The sequence below is a fragment of the Sabethes cyaneus genome, chromosome 2 (genome assembly GCF_943734655.1).
Source record: "Sabethes cyaneus chromosome 2, idSabCyanKW18_F2, whole genome shotgun sequence".
NCBI lineage: Eukaryota > Metazoa > Arthropoda > Insecta > Diptera > Culicidae > Sabethes > Sabethes cyaneus.
Window position 1 is genome coordinate 243,268,615 of NC_071354.1, and position 17,117 is coordinate 243,285,731.

General features: G+C 38.8%; 1 protein-coding gene across 6 annotated transcripts in view; it reads right to left on the reverse strand.

Moving 5' to 3' along the window:
• The window catches only part of LOC128738727 (kinesin-like protein KIF13B), a 96,021-nt gene that overhangs the window by 48,094 nt on the left and 30,810 nt on the right, over window positions 1-17,117 (reverse strand). For all 6 annotated transcript variants that reach the window (XM_053834058.1, XM_053834056.1, XM_053834055.1 and 3 more), the window contains exon 4: window positions 3,490-3,922. In XM_053834058.1, coding sequence (XP_053690033.1) covers window positions 3,490-3,922 — 433 coding nt within the window. The remainder of the gene's footprint in view (window positions 1-3,489; window positions 3,923-17,117) is intronic.

Consider the following 17,117-nt stretch of genomic DNA (forward strand, 5'->3'; position numbering starts at 1 on the left):
TTTTAGTGATGGTTAGAGACCCCTCCCCTCACTAAGACGGGGGGCTCCGATACAAATGAAACATAAATTTCTGCATAACTCGAGAACTAATCAAGCAAATAGAACAAAATTTGGCATGTGGGTGTTTTCGGTGACAAGAATTTATTCTATGGTAAATTGAGACCCCTCCCCTCTTTATAAGGGGAATTATAACTCCTCTCCATTTTAAGAGGGGGGGTTTCCATACAAATTTCCTCATAACTCAAGAACTAATCAAGCAAATGGAACCAAATTTGGCATGTGAAGGTTTTCGAGGGCAAGAATATTTTCTATAGTGAATTAGGACCCCTCCCCACTTTAAGAGGGGGGGCTCCTGTACCAAAGAAATACAAATTTCCTCATAACTCGAGAAGTAATTAAGCAAATGGAACCAAATTTGGAATGTGGGTGTTTTTGGAGACAAAATTTTTTTCTATGATGAATTGGGACCCCTCCCCGTTTTAGGAGCAGGGGATCCCAGACAAATGAAATACAAATTTTCTCATAACTCGAGAACTAATCAAGCAAATGGAACCAAATTTGGCACGTGGGTGTTTTTGAAGACAAAATTTTTTTCTATGATGAATTGGGACCCCTACCCACTTTAGGAGGGGGGGCTCCCATACAAATGAAATTCAAATTTCCTCATAACTCGAGAACTAATAAAGCAAATGGAACAAAATTTTACATGTGGGTGTTATTAGGGACAAACATTTTTTATATGATGAATTGGGACCCCTCCCCACTTTAGGAAGGGGCGCTCCCATACAAATCAAATACAAATTTCCTCATAACTCGAGAATTAATCAAGCAAATGGAACCAAATTGGGCATGTGAAAGTTTTCGAGGGCAAGAATATTTTCTATGGTGAATTGGGACCCCTCCCCACTTTAATAGGGGGGCTCCTATACAAATGAAAAACAAATTTCCTCATGACTCGAGAACTAATCAAGCAAATGGAACCAAATTTGACATGTAAATGGTTTTGGAGGCAAGATTTTTTTCTATGGTGAATTGAGACCCCTCTCTTCTTTAGAAAGCGAGTTATGGCCCATCTCCCCTTTAAGAGGGTGGGCTTCCATACAAATGAAATGCAAATTTCCTCTTATTTCGAGAACTAATCAATCAAATGGAACCAAATTTGGCATATGGGAGTTTTAGAAGGCAGAAATTTTTTTCTATGGTGAATTGCGACCCCTTCCCCTTTTAAGAGGGGGGCTCCCATACAAATGAAATTTAAATTTCCTTATAACTTGAGAACTAATCAATCAAATGGAACCAAATTTGGCATGTGGGAGTTTTAGAAGGCAGAAATTTTTTTCTATGGGGAATTGCGACCTCTTCCCTTTTTAAGAGGGGGGCTCCCATACAAATGAAATTTAAATTTCCTTATAACTTGAGAACTAATCAAGCAAATGGAACCAAATTTGGCATGTGGGAGATTTTGGAGTCTTGAATTTATTTTACGATAGTTAGAGACCTCTCACCCCTGTGGTAGGGGGATATGGACTCTCATACAAATAAAACAGAAATTTTTGCGAAACTCAAAAACTAATCGAACTAAAGAAATTCGGGACTCTTCCATAAAACATTAGTCAATACAAGACCACAAAAACTATCTATAGTAACACTAGATCATTCAGGACGAGACGGTCGCGAGTGTTGCCGGTGACCCACCGTCGGAAGCGCCGCCCACTGGGGGGCTTGCAAAACTCGAGATTGTGACAAAGATCATCCGAGATTCATGATTTATGTACAACACAGGTTAATTTGTGGCAATACGAAGTTTGTCGGGTCAGCTAGTGTGTAATAAAAAGTAAGTAAGTTTTCTAAGCAATACAGCAATACTGTAAAGCAAGAAAGGAGAATTTCGCAAAATTTGGTCGAAGATTCCAAAGAAAGGTCGCTTTAACTTATTTTTTTTATGTTCTTTCTCATGGAATTCGTTTTCTTATTCGGAATCACAAATTTTCTAGATTATTAATAACAACAATTCTAATATTTCGGTATCTATCTGTGACTTCAAAGGTCGGACGATGAGCTCCGAACGGGTCTATAGGTTCGACAACTTTCTGGACTTAGCAAATCGAAGTTGTAAATTCGATGTCCAAAACAAACCCGAGAGAAGGTGCGAGCTTCTGTTAACTGCCGTATTAATTTGCGCTTAGTCTTGGAAGTAAAAGCTTTCTTAGAGAGCCAAGTAAGCCACCAAAATATGCCATCGCATACTGTTAACCACTGCCGTAGACTTGCAGAAAATTTCCTATCAAGCCCAGATACTGAACGAATAATAGTGTAAGACCAGAAAGGTTGACGCAAATTTTCTCATCACACCAGGTTTTCATGAGGGCGACGATATCAAAGTTCGATTCCACCACAATAAAGGCAAAGTTATCGATATTGATGCGCAAACCACGCACATTTTAGTAATAAACCAGCATGCGCTTTTTCTATGTACTTTGAGCGAACGGCGGAAGAAAGCAGCTGTTGGAAAATGCAGACACTTGATACAATAAAACGACGTTCTAAGCAGACGTTAAATACTTGGTTGAGTTCGAAGATGAGATGACCGTTTCTCCTTTGTCAAAATAACGGAAATGATATACAAAAAATACACTTATGTTTTAAAAGTTGCATTTGTATAACATTTCTGCCTTTAAAAATTTGGACTATGTCAACATTCAGAGATGGTATTCTGTACAGTAAACTCAAATGAATCTTTAAAAGTCAAATTCCAATGCATCTTAAGGGGGCACAGACGTTTAATACCATAATTTTTGATTCATTACAAATATTTTTTTCTCGATTACGCGAAAGACGAATTGATTGTTTGAATCATCCTTGTTTTAATTCGATCGCCTAACAAAATGGCAGATATTTAAGCATTTTCAGTTGAAGAACTGACAACCTTCTCTAAAAAACAAAAATAGCAATATCGAAGAGAGGATGGCTCAAACATTACATATTTTCATAAACTTCAAAACACACGCAATCCCTTTCAATTTAGTTTGAAATAAAATTTTGTTTGTTTTAAATTATCTTTTCACATAATAATGGTTTGTAAAATAATTCACATTTTTTAATGGGGAATTATTCCCGCAGACTGCAATAAAATTGCATTAAACATTAATTCGATAAAGCACCAGCATAGAACGCCTGAAGAATGCATGACAAACCAGAATCATATTGCTCATTGTTTTCGAAAATAACTTTCACGTTAACCCATGACAAGCTTTACGAAAAGAATTCATGAGTAGTTTTAATTCATAAAATTTTATTATTAAATAAGAATCATTCCAAATTGAAACATCTGCCATTATCATAAATGTTTATTTTGAAATGGTAAATAAATCTCACAGGCAATACCAACAATTAAAAATTGATGGACAATTTATTGCCTGCAAACTTGGCTATAAAAACTTAAAGTGGTTCAAAAAGAGTTATATTAACATTAAAGCTGACATTACTTACCAGGAACGATGTAACCGCCAGCTGGGACAACCCGTCCACGTACGGACCGAGCACATTGTGTTCCCGCACCTTGAGCGATTGTTTGCTCGTTTTCGGGTCCAGCAGGTCGTGCACCTTCTCGTTGTAGATCTCCATGTAGGACACCTCCACCTTGTAGGACAGCTCGTCGGTCTGTTTGGCCGCGATGGAGGCGAACAGCTCGTCGCACAGCCTCGGGATGATGCCCTTGTTCTCCTGGTTGCCCATCATCGTGTACGACTTGCCCGATCCGGTCTGGCCGTAGGCGAAGATGCACGCATTATAACCCTGGAATGCATTGTCCAGAATGTCCCGGCCAACCTGGTCGAAAACCAACCGCTGGGAGGCGAAGTGCGGAGCTTCTGTGTCGGTCGAGTAGAAGCAGTGATCGAAAGCGAACATTTTTGGCGGTTTTCTGTAAAACACACAAAACGCGAGAGAGAGAGAAAAAAAGAAAGTGTTATAAAACTATAACGAGATATTAAAGTGTATTTCGACGGCGCGGCGCGCTGCTGCAGTCAGTCAGGTGGAGCAGAGCCGACACGAATGGATAAGGCCGATTACCGCCGCAAAAGTTGGGTAACGTTTAGAAATTTTCCAACGCTTTGTAGTGGTACTTGATTTAATTAACAAAACTTTTTGGCTGTGGAGCAGCGAACATACATCAAAGGGGTTTAGTTTGGAAAATTAAAAAAAAAAAAGTTTGCCAGCATCATGCTCAACTATCGTTGATTAGCATTCTGTTTCGTTTAACTGAAATGTGCGTTTTCCATCATAAATTTTTGTCAATGGAAAAAAGGAATAGTTTACAAAATTGTGTCATCTCTTCGACAATGAAAAGTAGTTCCGCATACATCAAGACTGGTTACCAAGAAGTTTGCTGCAAACAAAGATATACCTCCGTTTAAACAAAACAATCAATTAGCTAGACAATTCGAAGTAACTCAGCTGCAGCTGTACATGTACTGTATAGTAGAACATCATCCTTCGCAATTTACAAACGTTTGGAAGCCGGTTTCTTTTTCGTAATCCACCGGCTGGCCGCGCATCGGTTTGTTTTGACCAAAACCAGCAAACGGCGTGCTACTCCTCATCGAGCTGAAAGAGCAAAACTGTAACTCAAGAAGAAAAAAAAAGTGCTAGCAAATATTTCGAGGCCACGAAACTTATTACTGCTGCAATGCACAAATCGGTTGCTCGGCTCGATTTGGAAGGTCTAATCGTCATTTACGGTACGTTGCTTCAAACCAGCCAATATGGAGCTGAATTGGAAATTGCAGTTTGTGATTAATTAAAAGTTGCACACCTGTAGCAAACTTAGTTCGTCGTTTGGAATAATGCCAAAATATATTGGAAATTTCCAGGAGATGCATAAACCTAGAAATATTTCGTGACAGCCTTCATCATCCAGGAATTAAACACCTCAGAATTTTGCTCGCTTTTCAATTAGCGCAAGATAATCTCGCCGATGTGCTGTCAGGAATAACTTAGGCTAAAAAAATATTTGCTCTCCTCCTCTAGCTAGGTAGGGATAGCTATAAAGATACTGAACCGTATCGGATCAGCGGCTGTCAAAAAATGTGGAACAGGGCGGAAAATTTAATACGTGCTGCACGGCGGACGTGATGCACTTGGTTGTGCTGCAAATTGTTTCGGTCGTTCGCTACCCGTTGTTGCTGGCTGTGTGGCCTAACGTTTCCTCTACAGCGAGTGAGTCTGAGTATTGAATGGCCGAAGGGTGGCACACAGCAAAAGTGAGAAAATGAATGAAAAACTCGGGCACGTCAACCGAGTTTACTCTGTTCACGGTGAGGCGGCGTACATGACACACATAATAGCCTTCCACAAGCGATCGCATCGATGTCCGCACGAGGATACAGGATACATGCCGGGGAAGGGACGGAAGTTCCGTCCGTTCGTTCGTTCGTTTTTCACACCTAACGGAGTGTTATATGAAAGTTTTGCAGCTCCTGCAGCCTTGACCAGAATAACAATTATTTATTAGAATTGACGAATCAATCACTAGCCTATGACGGATGGTCAATAGCAACTAATCTGATTGAGCAGCCTAAACTGGTTTGGTCATCCATCAGGCAGCATAGGTGCAGACATTTTCGGGCCATAAATACAGATAGCAGGGCTCCCGGTTGATCACTATTGTATATTGTCTTGGTTGGATGTTCATCAGGTTAGGAGTGATTTATGTATTTATACATAATGTGTTTTCTTTATATGATGGAACATAAACTCAATCGATTTTCTCAGCAGTAACTGGACCGGTTCAAACCTGGTTAGAATCATATATCGAAAACTACAGAAATCGTTAACAAACCGTTTTAACCGGTTTCTGTTGCTTATTTTTACTTATCATCCATAGGTAGTTTATGTTTTTTAAATTTTAGATTCTTATAGAACGACAGATTGGGTGTTGTCGGTGATGCCTAGGTACTAAAAGGCTGAACAAATACGGACAGAAAAACATTAAATATGCACTAGATATGCTAGCATGACCAGATTAATAACGCCTATAAATAATCCCAGACAATGAAAATGTTTACTCTTTCCTCATATGCTAAGATAATCCCGTTTTATTGAATAATTCTAATTTTGATTCATTCAACCAAACAACTCTTTTTTAACTCCATACTTTACAAATATTAGCAGGCGGCTTGCTAAGAGTGTGTTTCAACTGGTTTGATCGTCGATGCACATGCATATTCCATCCTTACACACTGTCGCTCGGTTGGACTTAAGGCTAAAGGAAGTCCCCTAGAAAAATATCGCACGTTTCAATCTTGGGACCTATCGCGGTTTCATTCAACTAAGCGTCATAACACAATTGATCGGTGTTAAGCCGAACCGAACCAAGCCGCAAAACCAGAAAAATTGAGTTTTTAATAATAAGAATTTCTCAAGCTACATTTGACTTTTACCAGATTACCTAAATGTTGTAACAAGCTAAATGTATGACTAAACCATAACCATAAATAGGAAACCGAAGGCACGCTTTTGTAACTAACTAATAATAGAAATAAAATCCAAGTGATTTATCGTTTTTTTTTTGTTTTAGGGTACTGTTCGGACGAATAAAAACAGAAGGTCAAGTTCCGAAAACGGAATATAGCACCCAGCACCCTACCTCGTTTGTCGCAAAAGTATAACAGTAAATTAGAAATTGTAGCTGTTTCACTCTAATTAAGCACGCAATTGAAAATTGTAAGTCTTCGAAGTGATTTACGAAAAAAGACGCTAACTTGATCACTGCAGATTTCTCTCTCTCATCTCTACTTCTTTCACTCTTCTCTCCCTCTGTCACTCATCTCTCAATTTCTCCCTGTCGCATTTATCTCTCTCTCCCTCTCCCTGTTTCATCTCATTCCATAGAATATTTAATATATTTTGAGCACTCTCCGTTCATTGGCAGCATATGCGCATTAAATTTTATCGTACATATATCAATAGGTGGATTTTTTTATGGAAGCCTGAACCACTGCGACCATTAGTTAGATCTATTGTGGTATACTCCGATTTGCTGTTTGCATAATCAGTTCGTTTCATCACTATGAGCCAGAGTGTTGGTTGCCCTATTAATTCCTTAATGAATTTCAGTACCTTTTTTGTTTCAACAGACCATATCTCGCTAGACGTTGGAACGCCCTCTCTGAGAATACGCAGTCTTTGTTGAATTAGTGCGCTGCATTGACACAGTATGTGTTACGAGCTCTCGACCTCAAAATTACAGAAACGACATATATCATCTGTCAGCTTACCTATATTTTGAGGTGATATCTGCTCGGACAATGTCCGGCTAAAAGACCGGTCTGCGTACTCAAATCCACTTTATTCAAACTGATTAAGCCGCATGTGATGCTTCAATTGTTGTAATGTTGGAAGTGAGCTCAGCTTTCAAGAAGCATGTAGGCACTCCGCAGAATGGCTCAGACCCAACGAATTCAGTTGAGGAACCAGTACTCGCTAAGAGATCGGCACATATTTCATTTTTTTTCTATACCTATATGACCAGGTACCCAGTATAAATTTATTAACATTGTTAGTTAAAGCTAATTGTCTTAGGGAGATGATGCATTCCCATACCAGCTTTGACTGGCATGTGTATGTCTTTAAGGCATTTAGAGCTGCTTGACTATCGGAGAAAATACAGATATTGGCATGTCTGTATTTCCTACTCAAGCAAATGATTGTACAAGTTGATATAGCATGTATTTCTGCTTGGAAGACTGTGGGCCACTGTCCCATTGGATGTCCCATTGATATGTCGATTCCTGGTCCAGTAACCCCAGTTCCTGTAGATTTGCCAATTTTAGAACCATCGGTGTAAAACAGGAGTGATCCCGGACGAGTCTTAGGATCACCTTCTTCCCAATATCTAACAATAAGTTTGTCCTAGTTTCCATCCAGTCTTCGTTCATGATTACCAGGGTGTTCAGTTGAAAATCTCGGAGCATTCGAAGGGGTCCATTGAGATCTCCATCTTGAAAATGTTTAACACGCCTACGCCTAAGAGCACCTTTTTCTGCTTCAAGTTGTACGAATTGGTGCCGACGACCTTGGGAAAATGTACTCACGAGACCGATCACAAGACTGGGATGATATTGATGGCAGGATACAGTACGGCTACAGTGGTTCATTCTGAGGGTCACGATGGAATCAGAGCTAAAACGGAACTTGTTGAGTGCATCCCGGATGAAATCCGATAGCTGACTTTGGATTATTGGACTTCTACGGATTCGTGACCATGTCTATGCGGGCAAAATATTTCAGGGGCGGCATATTGATGCGTACTTGCCTGGAGGTACAGACTGTGAGACCCCTGCCTCGACTAAGACCACAAGACCGGGACGACTTTGATGGCAGGATATAATAGGATTGCGGCAATTCGTCCTGATGGTCACGATTGGGTCAGAGCCGACAGGGGCTCTCATAGTAGCTTGCAGTGTGCGTCCCGGCTGAGCTCCGACAGCAGACCGATGCACAGTGGGGCAGATTGACCCGGCGCTCGGACAAAACCTCATAACTTCTTTCATATGCTTCGTAGAGCTTTATTGTCTTCAGCAACATTGTTTGTTATAAAATTTCGCATCTTTCTGTAAATTTTAAGTAGTTGTATTTTTATTCCTATAGATGGCGTTGAGATCTAACTTTTTAATTAATGACTTTAGAAATATTGTGCCTTCAGAAAAGTTGTTTGTCCTGTAAAGTTACGTAAAGTTACTGAACATACCAAAATAGGACTTACGGGAATCAAGTTATAAATATTTTAAATACTCAAACACATTTTTTTAAGTATGTAGTCGAAATTGGTAGTCTGACGACCTCCTATACAAATTATCACAATCTGTATATCAAGAGTAATTTAGTATTATTATTCTGGTATAGGGTAAATCAACCATTTGTGGACCTTTCTATACATTATTTTGAACTCGTTACGCTAAAAACCCAACCAATGGCACTTACAATGTTAGTAACTTTCGAATAAGCCTAAATGTATCAATTTCTGCTGCAAATCTCTATATTTTACAGATTTTTCAAAACAGATTGGAATGTCCACTTTCCTTTTATGGACCATTGTGGTTTACAATAGAATAACGACCGGGTCCATTATAGGAATTTTAGTGTATTTTGCATGGAGAGAGTCCGGTAATGGCGACATTTTTTGCATTGTATATAATGGACCCACTTGTTGAAAACGTCAATTTTAAAGCATTAATAATGCAATGCAGCTAAAATTTTATTAACTCAAATGTGTGTTATGTTTAGTACGTTCTGTTTTATGTTTTATATCCTCAGAAATAAGAAGTATAAGCTAATAAATACCGAAATTTTATCCATTTCCATTAAAGGTAGAGGGTTTACTATATAGGTTAACTTACCCTCCTATCTGCTTTAGTGCATTCATGTAATTTTTTTGATTTAATTCATTCATTTAATTCAAGCAAAAGGATACGAGTGGCGAGATAGGCTGTCATCGGCCTCAGCCAAATCCTGGCAGGAGGCACAAAAAATAACGAGTAACTGACAGAGTATAGCAATCTGTTTATTCTGCAAACACGTATCAACATGTTCGACTCTAAATAAACAAAATGGAGGCTAGTTCAATCGAGCTGAAAGTCTTGACTTGACTTGAAACAAAGCTAATTGTGAAAAAGCTGTTAAGTGGTCGCCTTTACAATGTCCTGAATTCCCCTTATCGACTCCGATGTATCTCATAACGATAATAATGCTATGTCTTACATACACAAGCATGACTATTTAACGTACAGCAGGATTGAACTTCGCACTGGCGCGCGCATTTACTAATTTGTAGCCTAAAATGCCGGAAAACATGCATTCGGAAAACTTGAATATCTCCGAACATCGCAACTAGTAGCAGCTAATTTTTTGCTTATTACTAGTTAACACCCTGAATGTTGATTTTATGGTAGTGTCAGGGCGGAAATCAGTGGAAATCTTTTTCTACACACTATTGAAAATTGTCAAAAATAACAAATATTTTGTTCTAAAACACTTCGTCAGAACAAAGCCTACTAGTAAAAAATCTGTCTTAATATCACCTAAACTATTAGTGTGAATTGTCCTTGAAAAGTATAGAATTTTAAGCAGCATGGTAGCCAGATACTAAAAGATTAAATGATATTTATTTTTTCATTTTCCAAAATTTTTTTACACTGTGTTTCACCTTCTTTAATGCCTATTGAAAAACTACTTATTAAAACAATTTATGTATATTTCTTATAGATTATGTGTCTACTATACGTAGAATATTAAGTTTGATAGAATATCTCAAATAAAAATTTTGAGGTTTTGTCCGAGCTTTTTCGGGTTCTGCCCCATAGTGCGATGCCTTGGGATAATGTACTTACGACACCGATCACAGGACTGGGATGATATTGATGGCAGGATACAGCCCGGCTAAAGTGGTTCGTTCTGTAGGTCACGACGGGATCAAAGATAAAAGGGACCTTGTTGTGTGCGTTCCGGTTGCAATCCGATAGTTGACCTTCAATTATTGGACTCTAGTGGATTCGTAATCATGTCTCTGCGGGCAAAAACATTTCAGGGGCAGAACGATACGGGATATTGACGTGCACTTGCCTGGAGGTACAGGCTGAGAGACCCCTGCCTCGACTCCGACAACAACATCAGGACGACTTTGATGGCAGGATACAGTAGGGCTGTGGCTATTTGTTCTAAAAGTCGCGAACTGGATCGGAGCCAAACAGGGGCTCTCATGGTGTCTAGTTGCGTGCGCCCCGGTTCATATCCGAGCAACTAATGAGATGGTTCGACATGTGGCGGTTTTAAATTAAGTATCGATGAATTCGCGTTCGTATCAACGATATTTAATATATTTTGAGCATTCTCCGTTCGTTGGCAGCATATGCGCATTAAATTTTATCGTACATATTGATATAATAGGTCGATAAAACTTAGTTACTTGCTGTGACAGAAAAACCGATTGATAATAATTCTTTCTGCAAAACACTTGGCTTTGATGATTTTTTTTGCGCGCTTAAACAAAATATTAGAATATGCCAATATGACCTCGCATAAAAAAATTCCGGTGTTGAAGTCATAAGTATTATTTATAATAGCGACATTAAATCTATTTGGTCAGGGTGTAACCGTTTTATTAGCTTAGCTCTATAAAACAAACCGACTAAACTAAACATATTTAATGCGGTTTGACAAGCAACCGTAATAAGAACAATTATGATTGGTGCGCCATACTTTATTGCTACGCCACACTTATGGTTAGTTTATAAGAGACGTGGTGCAGCCAACTAGTTTTATTGGGCTAAAGCAACCACACTAAATATACTTTATTAACAGTTTTATTATGGACTTATAGCTAACTATAAGTGTGTTTTGATTCGTATCCTTTTGGTATTGCGTAATACCATAATAAAACCAGAGGCAATGATCTCTTTCTTTCCTTCCTTGTTGCAACGCTTCTCAAAACAGTTCGAAAACAAAACACATCTCAAGTAACACGCTTCTACCACATTTTTTTTTTGTTTAAATTATACTCACTTTAACCAGCCTTGGGTCATTCGTGACTTCTGCGGGGTTGGGATTTGAACCCGGGTCCTCGGCGTGAAAGCTAACCACTACGCTGGGACTGACCCTCTACCACATTCAGTTGAATTAACTTAGTTATGACTTGTATTAGCCACATATCAGTCACTTCAACTACTCTATAAAGGGGGGATTCCGCCACTCCCTATCCCTTAAATATCTAATCATCTTATTACCCCATAGTGAAGCGAAACCATTAAACCATAAAATTCAATTTTGGTTAGTAGAGTAGGGCGGGGCATAAGTGCGATGTTTGAAGTTTGAAGTCATCAATTTTCGAGAGATATAAAGCAGGACAACAACATAATATATTTTATAGTGATGCAGTAACTCAATGTCTTTACATTCAACTATAAATCATCTGCGGTAAGTGTTTTGCAAAATAAATACTTCTTTCTTCTGATCAATGCCGATTCGCACTTTTACCCCACTAGCGGGGCAAGAGTGCGAAGCTCGAATCCATGAAATTAGCACAACAGTAGCTAACAAAACCATAATATCTCCAAACTGCGTTATGCTTCGGTAAGGAATATTCTAAATTTGCGAGTTTCCTATTTTGCGCTGGTGTATTGAAGCCTCCGTTAAATCGAAACTTTTCCAAACGTTTGTTTTTGTTTCATCGGCGGAAAAACATTGTTTTCATTCGGCCAACATCTGTAGAGCACACAGTTTTCTGCAGATCTTCCATTTCTAGTATCTGTAATATAGTGCCTAAAGCTGTATATAATTAGCTATACATTTTTGCTTCGTCCATGAACCGAACTTTTGCCCCGTCTGTGAATCTCACTTTTGCCCCGCTAAGCGCTTGACGGGGTTTGATTAAATTATGGAAAAGCGAAATATATTTTGTAAATTCTTTTCACCGTATTTTCAAAACAGATATGTGAGTGATGTAAAACGCTGCTACAAATTTTCAATAAGTAATATCCTCCTGTTGATATCATATTTGCCGTATAACGAAAAATTACATCAAAACCGCCCTAAAATAACATTTGCACATAACTCAGCAACTATGCTTTGTAAGCAACCAAAGTTTACGTTAGATTCAAGCTGTCAAAGTAGTCACCCATTCAAGCCAATGTAATTAATTTACTCGGAATCTGCACCGATAAATCATTGAATCGCACTTTTACCCGCATCGCACTTTTACCCCTCCTTACTCTAACTAATCTAAAAGTGAACGAATTTTTGTGTGTTCCGCCATAACTTCAGAGCGCATTGACCGTCCTCCACCAAACTTGGCACACATGTTCCTTAAACAATGGTATCAAGGGCACTGTGGAGTTAATAAAAGGGGGGATCCCTATCATGAGCGGATGGTCCAAATAAGTAAAAGGGGTTGAGTTTCTCTTGCATTTAGACCGAGTGCAGTTGCGCAAGTGGCTGCTGGGAGACAAGAAGGCGGAGGACCTACATGACAGAAGAAAGGCGGAGCTGTCTGGGAGGGAACCAACAACCGGGGGAGGACAATTAACGACAATATGAATGTGTGCTCCGCCATAACTCCGAAAAGCCTGGACGGTTCTTCATCAAACTAGGCACATATGTTCCGTGACATAACAGAATCCGCACAGGGAAGTATATAAAAAGGGGGGTCCCTAACAAGAGGGGAAGGTCCAAATAAGTAAAAGGGATTGCATTTAGACCTATTGCAGTTGTGCAAGTGACTGGGACATAAGAAGGGGGTGGTCCACCAAGAAGCACTACATATATGAAAAAAAAAAAGCTTTGTTTCGCTTCCGTCAAAGGGACTTTCAGAGAGCAAACAGATGCATAATTAGCTACGTGACAGAAGGGGGAGCTGACTGGGAAGCAGCCAACAAGGGAGGTGTGGTACCTGAATGTGAATGTATGTTCCGCAATAACTCCGGAACGCTTGGACGGTTCTTCATCTAACATGTCACACATATTCTTTGATATAAAAGAATTGACGTATGGAGGTTGACAAAAGGAGGCCGCAGTCTCTTACAAGTGGCGAGAAAGGTTCAAATGAGTAAAGGGGTGCGTCTGTCTTGTATGGAACGATAGCAGCATGGGATTTCTGAAAGAGGAAAATAAGGTGGTCATTGACAAAGGCGAGGTCCTCAAAACCCTAAAAAAGGCACTACCTCGCTTTATTGGAATTACCGACAAGAAACCGAAAAAAAGACAAATTTCCTAGTGACTTGGGGGCAACACATTCAAATGAAGAAAAAAGGTTTTGTTTCTAGCGTTATGAGAATTTTTGTTACAATAACAGACGTAAAAGTAGCAGATAGACATAGGAGCCCCGAGTAAGATCGGGTAATCAGTTCAATATAAAACATGTTATCTCTAGCGTTCCAGTAGAGAGCGAGAGAGACAGAGAGATTTTATTTTAGAGGATAATTATATTACAGTCTTTTCAGTTAATTTCAAGGAATGTGAGTGAATTTGAGTATCATGTTCATATTTTATATTTTGTAATTAGGTTAAGATGAGTTAACTGGTTCAAAGAACAGACCTCATAATCTCTAAATAAGTAGTAGCACTGATGTTCCCACTTGATATATTCAATTATCTTGCACAAAGCCATATCGTACTGATGTGTTTACTGTGTGGGTGTGGGTGGGTTTACTGATCAGTGCCCGCACGGGAAGGTCATCGTAGCCTTCTAGAGAAATTCAGTTGAGTCGGGCGTGATGCAATAGAGTCAAAAAACTATTTTGATTAAAGCAGAGGAGCGTTTGGTGCGAAAAATGTTAGACTGAATACTGGTAAAATTTCGATCTGCGGCTAAAAATATTGGAAATTGTGGGTTGGAGTCCCACTATCACAAACTACCCAATATTTTTAAGCCGCAGATCGAAATTTTACCAGTATTTAGTAGTAAGTAACTACACCACCCCCCTTAGGAAAGGATGATTGAATTGTAATTATTCGAAAAGGTTAACGTTTCCAATCGTTTCTAAATTTGTTTAATTTATACAATGTGTTTTGGTAATAATGATTGCTTTTTCGCTTTTCAAGACTAAAATTTTTTGATGTTTTCTTATAGGATTTATTGTCCTTTGATTAATATATTTTTGGGATTATTTGTTGTGTCTGTTTTGGTTATAAGATGATAAATATTTTACTACTTACTACTTACTTTTTGTTTCACATTTTTTTGTTTTTCATTCATTTCTGAATAATGTTCTTTTTATACTTTTTCAAATACAGCAAATGGACAAGACGGAAAAATTATTGTTAAACTTGTTATAAAAAGAAATAATTTTCTATCTATATAAAAATATATTTCATTGCATTGCATTTGTTATGCATGTAGATGCTAATTGTCAACCTATCTACTTGAATATCAATGCAACTGCTGTGCTGTTACAGCTTTTTTCAAAACGGCTAGTTTACCGGTTCATTGTGAATATCAATTCCTTTGCTGTAATTTTCGACCATGGGTTCAAGTTTTATGAGTTCAGCCACTCCATATTATGTGAGAAAAACAATCTTTATTTCTAAACAATAAATTTTGCTTGCCTATTCATGCTTTTCTTAGTGAATATTTTTTCTTTAAATTCGTGAAACATAAAAGAGGAGAATAGCCGAAGCCTGTCGAAAATAACATCCCACGTCATATTGTTTTAGATGTTGCGTTCCTCAATTGATGAGTTATAAATTTTTACCCTTTAAAATTTTAACAGATCGAAATAATTCATTTCCGATTATACGAAAAAAATGATTTTTTCCTTTTTTTGTCGTTCATACCCGTAAAAAAATAATCAGAAAGTGTTGAAACCCTTGGCCATTATACTGTATGATAGCAAAACAAATTTATGATAAGATGTTGTGACAATCCAAACGGTCTGCCACAAGATAGATAATTCGGTATCATTTTCTTCGGCATATTCTATACAACCGGCAGACACTGCGGTAGGTAAATACGTAATAAATTTTCGCAGATTATCGCTTCTGCTCATTGTTTGATTATAGCAAGCATTCAAACTCCATCAATTAGAATTACAATCTTGATTCACTCGCCAGAGGTGATTCACTTCTGGCGACTCTATAATTAACCACTGCGACCAGTATTTATAGCTATTGTGGTAGATACTTTATAGTTATAGATACAGTTATAGGCGATGCTTTCCTTGGTAAGATTAACAAAACTAAGAAAGCATTTTGTATTCACCTGAAATAGAGCGCTTCATTTCCGTTACAAGTTTAATAATATATTCATGTTTGAAGGGATATGGTCCTGAACGAATTGGGGTAGAATAATGAAGCTAGTAGCGAAATTCATCGTAAAAGGGTTTCCCAAAATATATTAAATATTCAAAGTAAGTCCTTTACTATTGCTAAATCGAGCACTGCAACTACAAACAAAGTGTACGAAAACGTATGGGCGACGTTTCCTGACCGATAGTACAGCGCAGCACCAGCATGATTCACCTTCGGTCGGCTAAAATAAGCACGCCGTGGCCACAGAGGGGAAATTGTTTCATCTAACGGGGTTACCTGTGGATAGAAAACCTCCGCAATTATTAGGTAATAGAAATAGACGATTGCAAGAGCCGGCCCGAGCCGAGCCGAACTGAGCTGAGCCGAAAAAGCGGAGGCAGTATAAAATAGCCCAGGATAGCGTCAGGCAGTGACAAAAACGGAAATAAGGTACCATTTCCGATGCCGTTCAGTCTGGCCGAGTCACGCCCGGTGGTGCTCTTGTGTGTTGTTGGCTAGACTTGCCTGGTACGATCTATACGGCGTTGCTTCTGACGTGGCTGGCAACGGGCACAGCTCTAGTGGCATGGTAGTTATTGCTTTGAAGCTTCATATCGATTTGGGTTTTTTTTTGCTGACTCCCTTTCCGTCACCCCATCATAAACATAACATTGCTTCGCGGGCTAGTAGTCACAAATCTCCCCAATTCGGGGCCGCAGTTGTAGGTACAATGTTGTTTGTTTTATACACCGAAAACAATTGTGATGCATACGATTGAACGGCCCTCGAAACGCTGTTCGGTGAATGAAAAATAGCAGAAAAATATATTTGCGAGTGTGTTTTTTCAACTTGCTGCCTCTCAAAACTGATAGCAGGCAGCAGCAGCAGCAGGTCAACCGTCAGGCCGGTCTGAATTTCACCGGAATGGAAACATAGCAGAGGCACAACATACCAGGCCGAGTCAGCCAACACATTTGCACACAAGTTTTTTCGCGGCTACGGGATGGCTCTTTAGTCTGTAACGAAATTACCTTGGCGGGGTGTTTGAAATTACTACGTTGGATTCAATAAAGAGAGCATGGAATAAAAAAAGCAGCTAACGTTCAGGTGAAACACTCAATTTTTTATATTTTAATAGAAAAATGTGAGGGTCGTCGCCACCTCCTAAAGTAACAAATGAAAACGTTATCGTTTTGGGTTTATCGTTATGTAAAGAGACAATTATAAAGAACTTCATATTATGTCCGTTTACTTTTCTGCTACAGCAAGGTGTTTCGAATAGGTTACCTCGCTTGAACTCAATTATTCGGCGATAGTGATACAACAGTGTGCAGGTAGTT